The sequence below is a fragment of the Carassius auratus genome, chromosome 26, assembly GCF_003368295.1.
Source record: "Carassius auratus strain Wakin chromosome 26, ASM336829v1, whole genome shotgun sequence".
NCBI classification, from domain to species: Eukaryota; Metazoa; Chordata; class Actinopteri; order Cypriniformes; family Cyprinidae; genus Carassius; species Carassius auratus.
This window is the reverse complement of record NC_039268.1, coordinates 1,831,365-1,848,668: the sequence shown is the minus strand read 5'-3', so window position 1 is coordinate 1,848,668 and position 17,304 is coordinate 1,831,365. Positions and strand designations below refer to the sequence as shown.

General features: G+C 34.1%; 1 protein-coding gene across 1 annotated transcript in view; it reads right to left on the bottom strand.

Annotated features, from left to right (window-relative positions):
* Window positions 1-282: 282 nt before the first annotated feature.
* Window positions 283-17,304, bottom strand: part of LOC113044051 (VPS10 domain-containing receptor SorCS1) — a 143,656-nt gene continuing 126,634 nt past the window's right edge. Inside the window, exons 19-27 of the mRNA XM_026203639.1 lie at window positions 15,079-15,265; window positions 12,887-13,020; window positions 12,594-12,717; window positions 11,894-12,006; window positions 8,495-8,629; window positions 6,618-6,717; window positions 6,306-6,411; window positions 1,401-1,567; window positions 283-459 (exon numbers count right to left, since the gene is read on the bottom strand). Of these exons, the coding sequence (XP_026059424.1) occupies window positions 395-459; window positions 1,401-1,567; window positions 6,306-6,411; window positions 6,618-6,717; window positions 8,495-8,629; window positions 11,894-12,006; window positions 12,594-12,717; window positions 12,887-13,020; window positions 15,079-15,265 (1,131 nt within the window). The 3' untranslated portion in view covers window positions 283-394. The remainder of the gene's footprint in view (window positions 460-1,400; window positions 1,568-6,305; window positions 6,412-6,617; window positions 6,718-8,494; window positions 8,630-11,893; window positions 12,007-12,593; window positions 12,718-12,886; window positions 13,021-15,078; window positions 15,266-17,304) is intronic.

The following is a 17,304-nucleotide window of genomic DNA, read 5'->3' as shown; positions in this document are numbered from 1 at the left end:
AACCCAGAAAATGTGTTTCATTTTACAATAATCATTAATAACTTTACATTTTATTATTAAAACACTTCCAAAATGTCACATATCAATGTTGCACTGCCACTTTTAGCGATAAAAATAAACGGAAAAGGTAACCAAGAATAATTGTCTTTTTTTTTTCTTTCTCCACCCTTCATGCTGGCCTTTGCCTCAGACTTTGTACACACTGGCATCTTTAGAAATGAACAGCATCAAAAATGTTTTATTGAATACATAGATGTATAAAAAAGCTGTACAAAGTTGTTCTAGTATTCACAGAGCACGGTAAAGTTAATGTCCAACATGCACAAGTACTGAATAAAGCTTGAAACCTTTGTGTCCGCATGACCAAAGTCCTTGACATGGCGGAGGCTAGAGTTCAAACGTCGATGTATGTAGGAAGATCTGATGAGAATTTGACACGTGGATGAGGATTGATGCATTCTGGGAATTGCAAAGAGACAACATGACAAAGAAATCTAAATCACTACTTATTCTGTTCTAGAACTCAAATGCACAATATATACTAATAATTATAAAACATACGGTCTGTCTGCCTTGGATTGTATTTTAATTACTATTATATATATATATATATATATATATATATATATATATATATATATATATATATATATATATATATATATATATATATATATTAAAAAATATATGTCTAATATATTAAAAAATATGTCTAATATATAAAAGAATATATGTCTAATATATTAATAGCATATTCATATTTTTACTGTTTTATTTATATCACCATGTAATTTTTTTTTTTTTTTTTTTTTTTTTTTCTTCTGGAGAATTTGACACATGGATGAGGTTTGATGCATTATGGGAAATAAAAAACAGACACAATGAAAATGAGAATGTATTTATAAGGTTTCAGAACCGTCACTCATCTGCACAATTTTTTTTTAATAAAATGTAAGAAGAAAAAACTTTACTGTTCTATTTTTTATCACCATGTAATTAGTAATAAATTTAATGATTGGTAATATTTTATATGATATATTATATCATTTAGCTATTTTTTTTTACAAATATATGCAAAATTATATTGTGTAGAGAAAACACCATTCTGTCTGTTTAGAGAGGTACATTCTTACTATCTTACCAAATGACAAACAGCCTTATATGAGTGTATCAGTGATTCCCACAGCAGCCTAGACGGCTGAAATATTTCATAACCTGATGTTCTGTTGATTTATTATAGGCATCAAGAGGTCGAGCTGTTCCCTGCAATTAACAAGGCCCTCTTTACCAACAAAAACTGGTGAAGCCATTTTTCCTGGAAGTGGGATAACAGGCCACGACTGAGACGAGTGACAGGTACAGTGAGAGTCCAGTAGAAGAATGGACAGTGTGGTACTCACCGATGGTCTGGGTGTTGGGCTCTGTGTCCAGAGGCTCCAGTGATGTGAGCAGTTCTCTCTGAGAGCTGCAGCTGGGTGTGCTGTCAGTGGGAGAAACTGGACTCTGGATCATTTCTTGCTCTTTTTCGTCCTGCATCGCTGCATAGACGTGGAGGCCTGGGATCTTCCTTGAGGAAAGATTTACAATGAGACACAAGCAAACAAAGCTTGATGCTACGAGGCATGCTTGGGGAATCAGCCAGTGAGAAATGAGAAAAAAAATCAATATTGTCAAGTGTTAAGCAATCATAATAACTGAAGGGGAAAAGTCTCCTAAACTTTTAGAAGTTACCTTTTTGATTTTTTAGGAAATAATCATTATAAGTTACAAGTTAAATTATGTTAATTTTAACCCATTTATCAAGAATCCAATATCTTTTTCACAGCATATTTAGCAGCATAACTCTTTTAAACATTTTTAATAATGCAAAATGCTTTTGAGCGGCAAATCAGCATATTAGATTGACTTCTGAAGGATCATGAGACACTGAAGACTGGAGAAATGATGCCGGAAATACAGCTTTGCATCACAAAATAACTTACATTTTAAAATATATTCAAATAGAAAATAGTTATTTAAAATTGTAATAGTATAACACAATATTGCTGGTTTTACAATACTTTTTTAAATCAAGGAAAGGCAACCTCGGTGAACACACACACACACACACACACACACACACACACACACACACACACACACACACACAAATACTTTCTTTTTATTAAAAAAAAAATAAAAATACCGAATCTAATATATTATTTATGCATTTTTAAGGCTTTTTTTTTTAAAACCAAGATAAGACAAACAAGCTACAGTAGTGGTAAACAGTCATCTACAGTGACTAGCAGACACTTATCTTTCAGCAAGGACTACTGGCCGAACATTACCCAATTAATATTCATGAGCCCAGCTGATAAGGTTCGTAATGTGCGCTTCCGCTCTTTTTCCGAACTTTCTGATGGCCCTCACATTATCAGCTTTTCCATTCACGTCATTCTGTTCCTTTATCACTGGAAGCATGCGTTTATAGTTTGTGAGTGCGGTACAGTCCGTTTACAAGCCGAGGTCTGGGATCTGCTTCAGGGACAAGTTGTAAAAGGACATATGAACAAAAACATAAAAATAAAAACTCTATGTGAAAAGTCTCACTTAGGAGTTGATAAATCAAGGCCTCCCTTTAGAGAGGTGATTTTATCCGTCTTGGTCTGCATCATTACGGAGGGAGTAAGCCACGTAAGCAAAAAACCTTAACAAGAGGATTCAAAAGCAAATTTATTGTGCTAAATACAACTGGAGAGGGATTTAGCAGAAAGAAAGCAACACAAACGGGCAGCTCATTAAACTGTGATCTAGCACCCTCATTAAAGGACTGGTTCACAGAAAGAAACTCACACTCATGCCGCTCTAAACCCATTTACATGCATTTGGCAGATGCTTTTCTTCTGAGTTTACTATACTGCAACTGCAATTAGTCCTCATGGGACATGAGGCTTTCAAGCTTCAAAAAACGGCACAAATGCACCAAAAGTAGTCCATAGCACTTATGCTGTATATTTAGGCCGTTATTCACTGATCTTCTGGGAATTGAGATTACAACTCATAAATGAATCATTCAGATTCATTAATTTATATATTTTTTTAACAGGAAGTTCTTCCTGTTCCTTCAGTAAGTGAAAAGCCAGCTGTAGCATCGCCGAAAGCCAGACTGCCAATGTATTAAAGCGCTGGGAAATTCTTGGCACTTCTGTTGTCTCCAGATCTTGTCTTATTGAACTCTTGTGCCCTTTTCTCTCTGTCCAGTGATGGAAATGGTGCAATCATTTAACATTTCATAAAGGTCAACCTGAAAAACTCAAAGGGCTAAATATTGATAATGTCTGTGCATTGACTGACATTTCTCATTTGTTATGAGCACTTAGACAAAAAAAAAATAAAAAGAAAGAAAAAAAGAAGGTTGTGCAAAAGAGAAAGGGTGAATCACCACTTGACATATATGCTCTGTGCTTTACATTGTTTTAAGCTGTTTCGTTAAGATAAACTGAGCCACAGCTTAGTATATATATATATATATATATATATATATATATATATATACATACATCAACAAGTTACTGTGTGATGGAGCCTAGAGAATATCCCCCAAAATTCAAGATATGGGGCAAAATGCCCCATATGAAAATCTGTCTCATATTTACATTACATAGTTAAAAATATCACACAAGCTGTAGGATAAAAGTGCAAGATCACACGATGTGCAAATGTGATACACATCTTATACAACAGTTCATTAAGGAGTTAATATTGTGTTATTTTAGACACAATATTGTCGGTTTTGCTCAATTTTGCCAACCAAAATATAAAGACAAAGCAGAACTGTTCATCCCTGATCAACCCACAGTGGCATTTCATTTCTTAATCCACATTTTGAACGGATTGGGTGAACCATTTGGCGAGTTGAACCATTGGCCAAGTCGCGTTGGTTTTGAAGTGGCGCTGCACTGACCCATTGTGTATGACATCAAAGTACCGCGAGAGCGATTAAAAAGCACAAGCAGCCGTATTCTCTCATAAAATCTTGCGGTACTTTGAAGTCACACACCGATCGGTCTGATGGTGATGACCCGTTTCAAATCGAACAGGCCTAATAGATGCGTTTGACTTGAAGTGGGGCTACAGACAGCGATCAACGAGAGTAGCCACTTGCAGTCAGTGCGGAGTTGAAAACGGTGCCGTCAAGCTGGACACTTTCTGCTCCCGTTAGTGATGAATCTGCAATGGACCTCGAAACACTCTTGCGGTACTTTGATGCCACACGTGACAGTCATGTGGCGATGGTGCCGTTACAAGTCGGACAAAATTTCTAACCGGCATGCACTGCTTCAAGTCAAATTGCAATCGGTTTTTGTCATTGGCTATAGCGGACCCCCACCTGCTGTTAGCATTCCACTGACTCCCATTCATTTTGGCGTCACTTTGACAGCGAATAACTTTACATCTAAGGTGTTTAAAGACTCCATTTGTCCATTAATTATTTCTAAAGAAACACGAAAATGTATAAAAGGCTCCATTACCCTCTATCTTACGTTATGGTCCCGTAGAAGCAGTTTTTGTAAAAAAATAGGCTAATGATTGTATCATAACCAGCGACTCTCTGTCGCACAGTAGAGAAATTACCATATGGACAGGAGGAGAAGCTCGCAGGCAATCTTTTACTGTCTATGAGGCTATCGGGGGGATGTGGAGGCATAAAGTCAAGGGAGATAATTACTCAGAATACTTATCAAAACTTGCTCCTGTTCACACTCGCCTTCTCTGCAAGATTCGGTGGGTGATTCAGATTTCTCTTGGCACAGCGATTAGAAGACGTACAGGTTGCTCATGTGACATCTACATCATCAAGTCTGCGCAGTACGCCCGAACCCCAGGAAGTGCGTGCTTCTTATTGACTTCATTTTTCTCCATTGAATCCAATGGGGTCGCTGTGTCCATTTCTTTTACTGTCTATGTTTGCACAGTGCTGCGTGAAGTCGAACGCACCTAATGACTCAGTGAACCATTCGTAAAGAACCCTTTACTTCACTTCTGAATGAATCAGCCATTTGAACGAATCAAACGAATGAATAAATGACTCGTTGGCTTAATCATTAAGACATTTACCACCACCTACTAGCAGTTTTAATTGATTATTTAGAGTATCATTTAATTAAAGCAATAATTTAATATTTTCATAGTAATAATAATAAAAAAAACTTAAGAAAATAAATGATTAAAGTTATAGTTTAATGTTATAGTTCCACCCAACCAAAAATGACAATTCTGTCATCATTTACTCACATGGTCCAAAAGATTATATGTATGAAACATTTTTATCAAACAAAATATTTCTTGCTGAACCTACTTTTTGTAATCTGTTTGCTGCTTTGCACTGCAATGACTTTAAATGATCTTTTCAGAGTAATTTCTCCAAATTTGATGTGCGATTAATTAGATTAATTACCACATCATGTAATTAATTAGATTAAAAAAACTTTAATCACTTACCAGCCATAATACACACACACACACACACACACACACACACACACTACACATATATACATATATTACTATTTAAAATTAATAAATGTTTTCTATTGGAATTTTTTTTAATGTAATGTGTGTTAAACATGATTTCAAAGCTGAATTTTTATAAATATAACTCCAATCACATGATCCTTCAGAGATTATTCTAATATTCTGATTTGCTGCTCAAAAAACATGCATTATTATTATTATTATTATTATTATTATTATTATTATTATTATTATTATTATTATTACTATTATTATTATTATTATGTTTTTCAGGTTTATATATAGTGTATAGTGTATCGTAGTGTATATTTAAATAAATAGTTCACCCAAAAATTAATTTATTTTCCTTCAAGTTGTTCCAAACCTGTTTGAGTTTTTTTTTTCTTTTTCACAAAAGAAGATATTTAAAAAAATGTTGGCAACCAAAGTACTGACCGTTGACTTTCTATAGTATGGGGGGAATAATACTGTGGAATCATCAACATACCCATAACTTTTGTGCTTGACAGAAGAAAAAACTCATGCTGGTTTGGAATGACATTATTTTTTGGTAAATATATAAATTATTCTGTATTAAAATAATAATAATCTCCAGTGTAGTTATTTTTATTTTATTTTTGTAACATTACAGAGTCTTGATTTCTTCATTAATAAATTGTAATCTTTCAGGCTTCCCCAGACCAGGCTTAAACCAATTTAGAAAGCTTACCATATTTTAAACTGACAATAAAATTGATTATGATCTATTGACTATGATAGGTTGAAGGTTTAAAAATGGATGACGATACCTTTTGAATTTATAGATGAGGAACACGGCTAAACCCACCACCACCACAGAGAGGAGCATGAGCATAGCTGAGCCACTGTGATTCTCACTTGTGTCCACTAGAGGCGCTAGATGCAGGGGAAAATAAGACAAGCAATTGTTGTCAGTGCACAGTCTGGCACTCCTATTAATAAACCGTCACAAATCTCTAAAATTAAAATGCCTCAGTATTTATAGAAAATAATTAATTGTACAATCAATGTCATATGGGAACTGTTCATCTAAAAATTATAATTCATATGCAGAAGAACAGTGTTTGATTCTAGTTCATTACCTGCTGATAAATGGGCAGCGTATACTGTGATCTGGACTCCTGGTCTGAGTGTGAACTGAACCAGATTCTGATTCAGAGCGCTGAGAACCAGTTCTGAGAGCTGAAAGCAAAATCACATACTCATCATATTCATACCACGCTGGATGGGAAAACACTGACTTGTTTATAATACGTCCAAATCTATTAAATTAAATGACACAATAAGAAATAAGACATTTCTGTCCGTAGGTGTCTGATTTTTCAGTCCTGATGCATTGAGGCAAAACGTGGGATCTTCATGTTGTTTGTCGTACGTGAGCCTGTACCACACTGAGAAGACGTTTCAACATAAATCAACTCTATCACCTTCACTCACAAATAAAGATATATGACATAGGAGGGAGATCTCATTTAGGCCTAACATCTCTCTCCTCTCCCTCAAACACACACAGAGCCCTTGACAACCAGGCACTTTTATGTATGCATAAATCTTGAAAGCAGATAGTTATTTCCCTCCCAAATAAAAACCTTGTTGGTTTTCGTGCTCGATTATCGCAGATCACATTTTTAAGGGTCATTCTGAAACAGGTGCTAAAAGGGATATTTCACACAAAAATGAAAATTAGATGTTTAGCTGCTTACCCTGAGGACATCCAAGTTGTAGGTGACTTTGTTTCTTCAGTAGAACACAAATTATGATTTTTAGCTTCAGTCGTTGCAGTTCACTTCACTGTTTTGCACTCTATCTGCCATGTGCTGCTCTACTTACCTTTTTTTTTTTTTTACATGACCTATTTGTATAGTTTTTTTTAATTATAATAAATATGATGTTAACAGTTGAGGGAAAACTTTGTTTATTTATTCTTGGGCATCAGATCTGAGCGATGATAGTACCAAACCTCACATAAATGTACTTCCTGTTCAAAGAATACCTTTTTTCGCTCTTTCTACCCAAGCTTCATTAAATCTGTCTCATTTACTAAATGACTCCTGACTTATTTCTGCGCTCCTTTATTTCTCCGCCGCTCTCACCTTCTGTCTCTCTCTCTCTCTCTCTCCTTATTTCTCACCCTTTTAAAATTAGACCATTCCATGAATAATTACTTTCTTTATGAATTGTACCAGGGTCAGTCAGTCTATTATACTTTTTTAATAAGGCTATCTACACATTATACTTTGAACACGCCACCCTTGAATAGAGATTTATGAGGATCTGCAGTGAAAGGTCCATTGCAGATTCAAGGTATGTTTGGGTGAGGAAAAAAAGCAGCTCATGCATGGACATCCTCAAAGTGCAGATATCCCCCTATCATCCGTGATATATCCCTGGCCCATAAGTGATCCAGTGGATGGGTTACTTATGACCTCCTCTATAGTGAGTCTGTATCACTGCCTCAAAAATATAGATGACTCTGCATATTAATATTGGAGAATATGAGCCATCTTCTCAAATTCGATAATGGCTGTTCTCTGTTATGGCCAAATATACTGCAGAATGGCCAGAATTGCCCTTGACCTCACAAGTGAGTTATAAGAAATGTATCTTACTGATACTTTCTGAAGTTGCTTATGAAAGTGTATTTATCTGCTTGTCTCATAACCTAGTATTTCATTTCAGGAGAAATTTAAGCGACTTTCTGATGAAGAACAATCTCTGTGGACTAGTAAAAATAGGTTTTTGTCAAGAATTAAATAGGCCAACATTGACATCTGCTGGAGACCATAAGAAGCTCTTATCAAGATCCTCCTTTTACCCACCATCCTTTTGTGTTTGAAAAGACTGAAAACAGTATTTGAATATCTGAGCCTTTTCTTCTGAATACGAGACAAAGCTAAAGCAAAACATTAATTATAGCTGAGTGTTTCACGACTGAGATTGAAAATCATGCATAATGTACCTGGTCTAAATGGGTGGCTGTTTTGTCTGGTTTCCCCTCTGTCAGCTGTTTGTCCGGTAACAGGAAGAACTCGGCCGCTGTTGGCAGTCCGGGCAACACAGTGACCAACAGCTGCTCTGGATCCACTCCTGTCGCCTGAAGACCAGCAAACAGACTCTTAGAGATTAAACAGGATTAGAGGAATATAAGAGTCAAAAAAAAAAAAAAAAAAAGACAATGCCTTTATTTCAAATATTCTTTTAAGACTGACTTTTTACCCCAAATATGTTTTTATCATTTATTATTATTATTATAAATTATTAATATTTCAATATTGTATTATTATTATTATTATGAATACTTCAAAATGTTATTTTATTATTGTTATTTTATTAATGTTATACAATTATTGTTATTATTATACACATATTAATACCTTTATTAAGCAAAAATACATTAAATTGATCACAAGTGACAGTTATGATTTATAATGTTTTTCAAATAAATTATTTTCTTTTGGACTTTCTATGTATCAAAGAATTCTGAAAAAAAAAATTAAGTAGCACAACCATTTTTGACATTAAATATGATTATGAGACATTTCAAATCAGCATATTAGAATGATTTGTGAAGGACCATGTGACACTGAATTAATAAATTATTAAAATGTTGTAATATTTCACAATATTGCTGTTTTTGCTGTATTTTTGAACAAATAAATGCAAAATAAGGGACTTCAAAAAAAAAAAAAAAAAAAAAAAAAACTTTTGTGTGGAAATATTTGAGCCATTATTTAAAATGGTCTCTGAAATAAATGCAATTATTATTATATTATTAAATATTATATAAATATATGTACTTAATCCAATACAATTAATAGTTTTCTGTCTCAAGAATACACATGATTGCACATTCCATTGCTGCAATGCAATTTAAAGAATACATCATTTACTCCCTCATGTCTTGTAGATGAGTTGAACCAGATTTGACATCATGTCACACATCATTGGTTCCCACTCTCGCAACAAATCAATTCTTCTGTATTTCCCCTTTTGTGTTCCACAGACGAAAAATGGTAGGGCTTAGAATGAAATGAATTTGAGTAAATAAAGAAAGAATTTTCATGTTTTTTAGAAAATAAATATATAAAATTGTCCTTGGTTCATGTTACAAGGTTACATAGTCCACCTCGTTCCTGTCCATATGCCTTGCGCAAAACTCATTACACACATTACCACTAACCAACTAGAGCAGAACACACATATGGCTCACATGAGAACCGTTATTCTCAAGTGTCATATTTCATAAACATCCATAAAGAAAGTCCCCGTGTTCCATTATAATGGCCTCTTGAAAATGCCACGGGGTAAGTGCAGAAGAACACTGAGGATTATTTCGGTCTGTTGTGCCATATGTTTGAATATTCGTAAAGCTTGTTCTGTCACAGTGCTCTTTCCCTTCCATCGGTGAGAGCAAGTCTGGAAGCCAATTTCACAAGTGTGTCAACTTGAGTTCTTCAAGCAAAGTGTGGAGCGTGGAAACCCAACAAAGTTCCTAAATACACTTGTGTTTGTACCCTTCTTATAGCAGGAATGGATATCACATACCATTCAAAAGTTTGGGATCCATACTTTTTTTTTTTTTTTTTGAATAAGTTATGCTCATCAAAGCTGTTTATTTGATAAAAAAAAAAAAAAAAAAAAAAATCTTTTTTTTTGCTGCAATATTTTTAAGGATTCTTTTATGAATAAAATAAAAAAAGAACAGCAATTTTTTCAAAATAGAAATCTGGTGTTTTTTTCTTCTGCATTTTTGATCAAATGAATCAACAGCCTTGATGAGCACAAGAAACTTTGTTAGTTTGATCCCAAACTTTTGAATGGCAGTGTGTGTGTGTGTGTGTGTGTCAGTATACAGGGCTGGGTAGATTATTATAAATTGTAATCTGTTACTGATTCCAAATTAAGGTAAACCATTACATTACACATTTTAGGTAACATAATAAGACTGCTTTTTGATTACTTTTATCCTAACTTGTTTATTACATTAATTTAAATAGGATAATCTTGTACAATAGTGGTGTAAAAATACAAAGAGTAAGAAAATGGACTCATTTTATTTAACAACATTAAGTGTATTGAACATTATGCTACATCAAGTTTTCCAAAACTTCCAAAACGAAAAGCTAAAAATGAACAACAAGCTTCTGCCTTGGTTTGTGATATCACTAACATTAAAATGTACATATACCCTGCCCCCGGGAGCACACAATCAGCTAGCCAATCTGAGCCCAATGTGGTAAAATATCTGAAAAAATAATGCATTTAAAAATAATAATTAAAATAAAAACAAAGCATGAACACGTGTTACAGTGCCCATCATAAACACAATCAATCCTTCGAAAATAGCTGGGTGACCACTCCTTTAAAGGAAATACATGAAGTTCAGACGACAAAAAGTTTGGAAATCTCCGCATTACATGTAAATAATGTAAAAGTTTAAAAATACAATAACAGATAATAATACTGTTAAATAACCTATAATTGAAATAAAACGGATATGTTCTTGATGTTGAAACAGTAGTTGATATTGAATGTTGAAACACTTCTTAAACCTGAAATTATTATTTTTTGTAAATCAGTTGGTGAAATGATGTGTGTCAGTGTCCACAAAACTGGACTTTCTGAGTTTATATAAGCGGATTATATGAAACCAGTCACTACCAGCTCAGTATATATAGACTCTGAACATTTAAATGCCCTCTTGAATTGGTTCAAGTAGTGCTTTAGATTGAGATTCTCTGAAAGGAATTTCTGTTAATGTCGTGACTACTGAACAGAATTCTTCTTGAACATTTTTATGCTGACATTTGTCAAATAATGCTCAAAACCCGAAACGTCAAATGCCATTACATTTCTGAGAAACACACCCAGTAGTGCTTTATTGTCATCCTTTGTGTTTAATATCTATACAGGAAATTCATAGAAGACCTTGATTATTGTTTGATTAAATCATTTTGTTCTTGATAGAAATTAGTCATCTTTTATTCTGTATCCTAGAGCTATGTCAGATCAGACGATGAATATTCTTGCACACATCATTTAAACTTTGTGCAAAGAGCACTGACAGAAAGTTCAAGAGAGTTTGAGTATTAATATGAATAAATAGGCCATAGTTACATACTCCAAGGAAAATAAAGACTTTAATATGTATAGCTTTTAAATGTTATGTTAGCACTATGCCACATGTAGATGGCCTCCAAGGAAACAGACATGAATGCCTCTTCATGCTTTATTATAATGTATATGCAGTGGAGCATTATATATTGAACTCTGTGATGTCACTGAATAGGGGAGCAGATTTTGTGAAAACTGTGTGAAAACTGAATGTTTTGTCTGATGGGAAATGGTTTAAACTCACCTGCACCATAGATGTTTTAATGACTCGACTCACATCAAGCCTCCATTCAGCCACATCAGGGTTGTGATCATCAAGATTAGATGAAAAGGCAAGAAGATGAGATCTGAAGTATTCTGCAATGATAAAAGAATAATAATATGTGCTTACAATTATTGTGCGTTTCTGACTACTGCAGTGCAGTACACCTGTGCTGCCGCATTTCCTTTCAATGTGTATTTACTGTATGATACTTACAATGCAATATGAATATGGTTTCATTTTGAGTATTGACATTTTTGAATAAAAAATGTTTCTTCACCAGCAAACCATCATATTAGAATTACATTTTACATAATATCCAAATAGAAAACAATAATTTCTAAACTATAATTATATTTTACAATATTATTGTTTTTATTGTATTTTATTTTTTTGTTGCTGTTGGTAAGCACAAGTGGTTCTTTCAAAAACAATTGATATATTAAAATATATATAAAAAACATAACATTATTTTTTATTTTTATTTTTTTTATTTATTTTTTTACCATACCATTTACCATTTTTACCATTCCTTGTATGTTTAACTACAATAGAAAAACAAATGTATCACAGATATACAAAGATCAAGGAGCAAGACATATTTTGAGAGATCTTATTGCTCACATATGAAGCTATCTTCAATACCTAGCAGCCTATTTCCTTCCTTGTGTGTAAAACTCACCGTGGACAGCGATGGTTTTCCTGTCTTGCAGGATGGTATTCCCAGCAGACACCTGCACAGTGACAACGCTGATTCCCTCTCGAGGGAACGTGAATGCCACACTCCCCTCCAGCGTGATCACGGGCTGTGAATACAGTTTGAGAGAGACTCTCAAGAGGACGCCCTGTCAGCGCAGCTGCAGTGAACATGCCAGCTTTATTTACATGGCAGTCGGTGAGGCAAACACACACACACACACACACACAGATTGAGTCATGCACAGATGTCTAATGAGTCACACAAGGAGACTTTACCTCTGAATTGTTCCCAAGCCACCAGATGTAGGTGACCGTTCCCACTTGGCTTGGCGAGAGAACCACCGTCAGATTGACTTCTTTATTTTTCACAGCGACAAAAGGGGCGGAGAGGTGAATAGACTCCAGCTGACCTGCGCCGAGAGAGAAAGAGAAGAGAAAAGTTGGTTGGTCAAGCCGAAAGAGTTTAACAGTGCTTGCTAGTTCTCAAATCTTGTTCACTTCCTCACATTCAAACCTGCTGTGCTAAAAAAAGATGAGAGAAACCAATTAAGTTTTTCATTTTTGTGCTAAAACTAGATATAAATATATCTTAGTATAACTTGCCTTATATTATAATTATATATATATATATATATATATATATATATTTATTTATTTATTTTTTTTTTTAATTAACAGTTTATTGGGCACAAAATCAACGTGAGATTGATTTCTAAAGTGTCATGTGACAATAAGTAATGGCTGTTAAAAATTCAGCTTTGCCATCATCACAGAAATAAATTATATTTTGAAACATATTCAAACAGAAAGTAGTTATTTAAATCTGTAATAATATTTCATAATAGTAAAAATAAATGAGACAAAATTATAATAATAAAAAGTAAAAAAAAAAAAAAAAAAAAGTAAAAAAAATAACTGAACAGCAGTTTTATGATATATTCTCAGAGAATTATATATGAGCAAAATATGGTGGAATGTGGTTCTTAATTGTGACCAAAAAAAAGAAAAGAACAGCCTTAATGAAGCACAAACTAAACATCTTCCAAATAATATGTATAATGACATATATTCATTCATTCACAACTACTGCTCATAGGAACACAGAGCCATCTGCGTGTGAGTTTCAGCTCATGCTCCAGAGGCCCTATTTGCTTTGCCTGGCACGACAGGATTGACAGATTGGAAGCGTTCCGTCTCCCTGATCAATATGTCACTGCGGAGGCATCTGCCTGCCTGAATGAAGCAGGGGGTGGCAAGTTCACTAAGTGGTCATGGGAAAAAGGTTGAACATGTAAATCAAAATACTTAGTTAATCTATGTTAAACACTGATATTTGACGAGCTTCCTCTAGCACAAACACAGACTACAACTACTAAAACAAGCTCAAACTCAGGCCATCTGCTCGCAGAATGTGTTAAAATAGCAACGTCCAACATCATTGCTACATAGGATAGAGCTGTCTGCTCAAAAGTCTGTAAAGCCAGAATTTTCAATTATTGGCATGAAGTCTGATCCATATTCTGGCCAAGAACCACCCACGTAGACAGGAACGGGCCATGTGACCACCATTTGAAATGACCAACCGCACTTTTCTTTTTTTTTCAAAACATTGAGGGGCAAGGACATCTGAAATCAATGCTTTTTAATGATCTCTCACAGTCTGTAGAGACAGCATGAAGGCAATTCAATAATTGGCACTAACTATATATTAAACTAGCTAAAAAAATTTGTGACATTTTTAATGCTACTCATAATGTACCTGTGCATTGTCATAAGACGTCTAAGTGGTTTAAATACAACTTAACAATAAATATAACAGTTCGACGCTGTTATTCACTTAAAATAATTTCTGTATTCTGTGTGTTTTGTGGCATAAAGAATCAAGAGAATTTGAATAAAAGTATTCCAAATAGTTCTGCAATAACATTCCAAACCTTTCTTGAATTGGACTCTTGAATATCCTTTTGAAAAACATTAAACAAGAAAACAAATCTAAACTAATAGTATTTGATTCACTTAAAATAATTTAGTAATAATAATAATTATAATAATAATAATAATAATAAAGTAATAATTTATTTGTTTGGAAATTGTATGGTTTTAATTTACTAAAAATAACTGGTCCATAACTCTTAAAGTTACATTAAGTAAAGTTCATCAGACCTTGATGATATTTTGGGTTCTTGGGACCTTCATCATTCACTGAAGTTTCTGTCGGCAATAACTAAGAGGGATGATTCCAATCTCGTGGTCCAGTTAGAGACTATAAGCTTGAAATCTAGACTGCTTAATGTAGAGTGCAATACGACCAAGGCCAAATGAGATTTTTCTGGTCAATAAAGCATTAATGAGTTCATAGTCCTCAGACCCAGTGGGTCTTTAAAATACATTACGGATACAAAAGTAGAATACGATATGGCTGTCTGTATTGTGCATATTGTTACTCGCCCTCCCATATCTTGGCTTACATGTAATGTGTAGGAAGAGGAGCACTGTTTCCGAGCCCAGACTGTTCTCCGCCGTGGCTGACACTCGGTAGATTCCCACATTCTTGTAGATGTGTTTAATGCCATCTTCGATAGAGCTCACGTTGGAGTAGGTGAAAGCATTTCCATCGCCGAAATCCACTGTGATGCTGGTTTTCGATCCATCACCCTGGGGAAAAAAGGGTAATAACATAAAACATCATTGAGTCTTGGTCAAAAGAAATATAAAACACACACACACACACGCACACAACCAGGCTGGTGAACAAATGTTCTTCATTCAAAGAACCACCTGTAATATCTTAGAATATTTCCACTTTTTTTTTAGGCAGAAAGCAAAACTGTTCCTGACTACGGTATTGGCAGAGCTCTGTGTACGATTCATTCAGCTGTCAGTTCATCTGCTTTGGAAGATGTCTCGTCAGTCCCAGACCGCTGATCTACCATTGGAAAACACTGCTCTTGTACAGGCAATATGGACCCACTTTATATTAAGTGGCCTTAACTACTATGTACTTACATTTTAATTAATAATTTAGTACAATGTACTTATTGTGTACATACATGTTTTTACATTGTACTTATATATATATATATATATATATATAAAAACTACATGTAATTACATCTGTATTTAATTTCTGTGATTACATTTATAATTACACTGTTGACCCATACTTTACACCTTAACCCACCCTTAAACTTACCCATACCTCCAACCCTCTCCTTAACCTTAACCCTATCCCAACTCAATAGCAGCAAAAGTCTTTTACAATACAATTTGAACACAGTAAGTACATTGTACTTATTTTTTATGTAAGTACATAGTAGTTAAGGCCACCTAATATAAAGTGGAACCGGCAATATTTCTAAAAAGCTCAAGCTTATAATGCCCGATTTATGGTGGATGATGGTTATCTCTGTACTTTGGGATATAGCAGTAGGTACTATGGATAAATTGTAAAGGTCACACTTTAGTTCTCACTATAACCAGTTCTCACTATGACTAACTATGACTTTTGCCTCAATTAACTCGTAATTTTCTGGTTATTAATAGTAAGTAAGGTAGTTTTTACAGTTTAGTCATTCATTTCCAGCGTGGTTAATGTATGAAGTTTACATACATAAGTTTACATAAGAGTTCCTGTAGCTCAATTGGTAGAGCATTGTGATATCAAGTGCGAGGTTGGGGGTTCGATTCCCTGGGAACACATGATAGGTAAAAATTGACAGCCTGAATGCACTGTAAGTTGCTTTGGATAAAAGCGTCTGCTAAATGCATACATTTAATTTTAATTTAATTTAATTTTTAATTTAAGTTGTGGACATGCATCTCAGAGCTAAATCAAGATGAGCATTTGTGGTTAACAAGGATTACTTTTTTTAGTAAAATGTCAATTGTTTCACTAGAAAAGACCCTTATTCATTGTCTGGGATTGTGTTTGAATTTGATTTTGAATTTGAACCTTTAACCTGTTTGCTCCCATTGAAGTCCACTATATGGAGAAAAATCCTGGAATGTTTTCCTCAAAAACCTTAATTTCTGTTCGACTGAAGAAAGAAAGACATGAACATCTTGGATGATATGGAGGTGAGTAAATTATCAGGATTTTTTTATTCTGGAAGTGAACTGGTCCTTTAATATGTTCTTTGTATTAATAAACAGCCAATATGCTAGTAAAATGCATGCTAATACACTACTTGTCAATAGTGATAATTGGTTCTTAAAACAAAGTGTTACTGGAGTTGTTTGTTTGTGACTGAATACACTGGTCACAATAGATGGGTTTTGTTCTAAAGTTGCGAATTTAACTTGTGCACAAAATTGGAAACATGGCATAAAACATTTTCAAATTAGCACCGTTTCCATTTAACAAGTCAGAGAACTGAATGAACAAAATGCATTAACATCTCTCATTAATCAAATTAGATTAATTACATTACTCACATTTCACTGCTGGTTATGTATTCTCTTTATAATCATGTATATGACAAATAAGAATCTTGAATTAACCCTTTTTGCACAAGTTAAAAACCACATCTAGCGAGCGTAACAACTTTTTTGTAAATTAAGGGATTTTTTTTCTAAATTTGCCATTTCCATCACATGTTTCTGATGCGATACTTTAAAATGTGCATACAATGGGATAATGGAAACATAGCTAATGACTGTAAGCAGTCATTGGGAAAGATGTGTTTTCTAGCTAT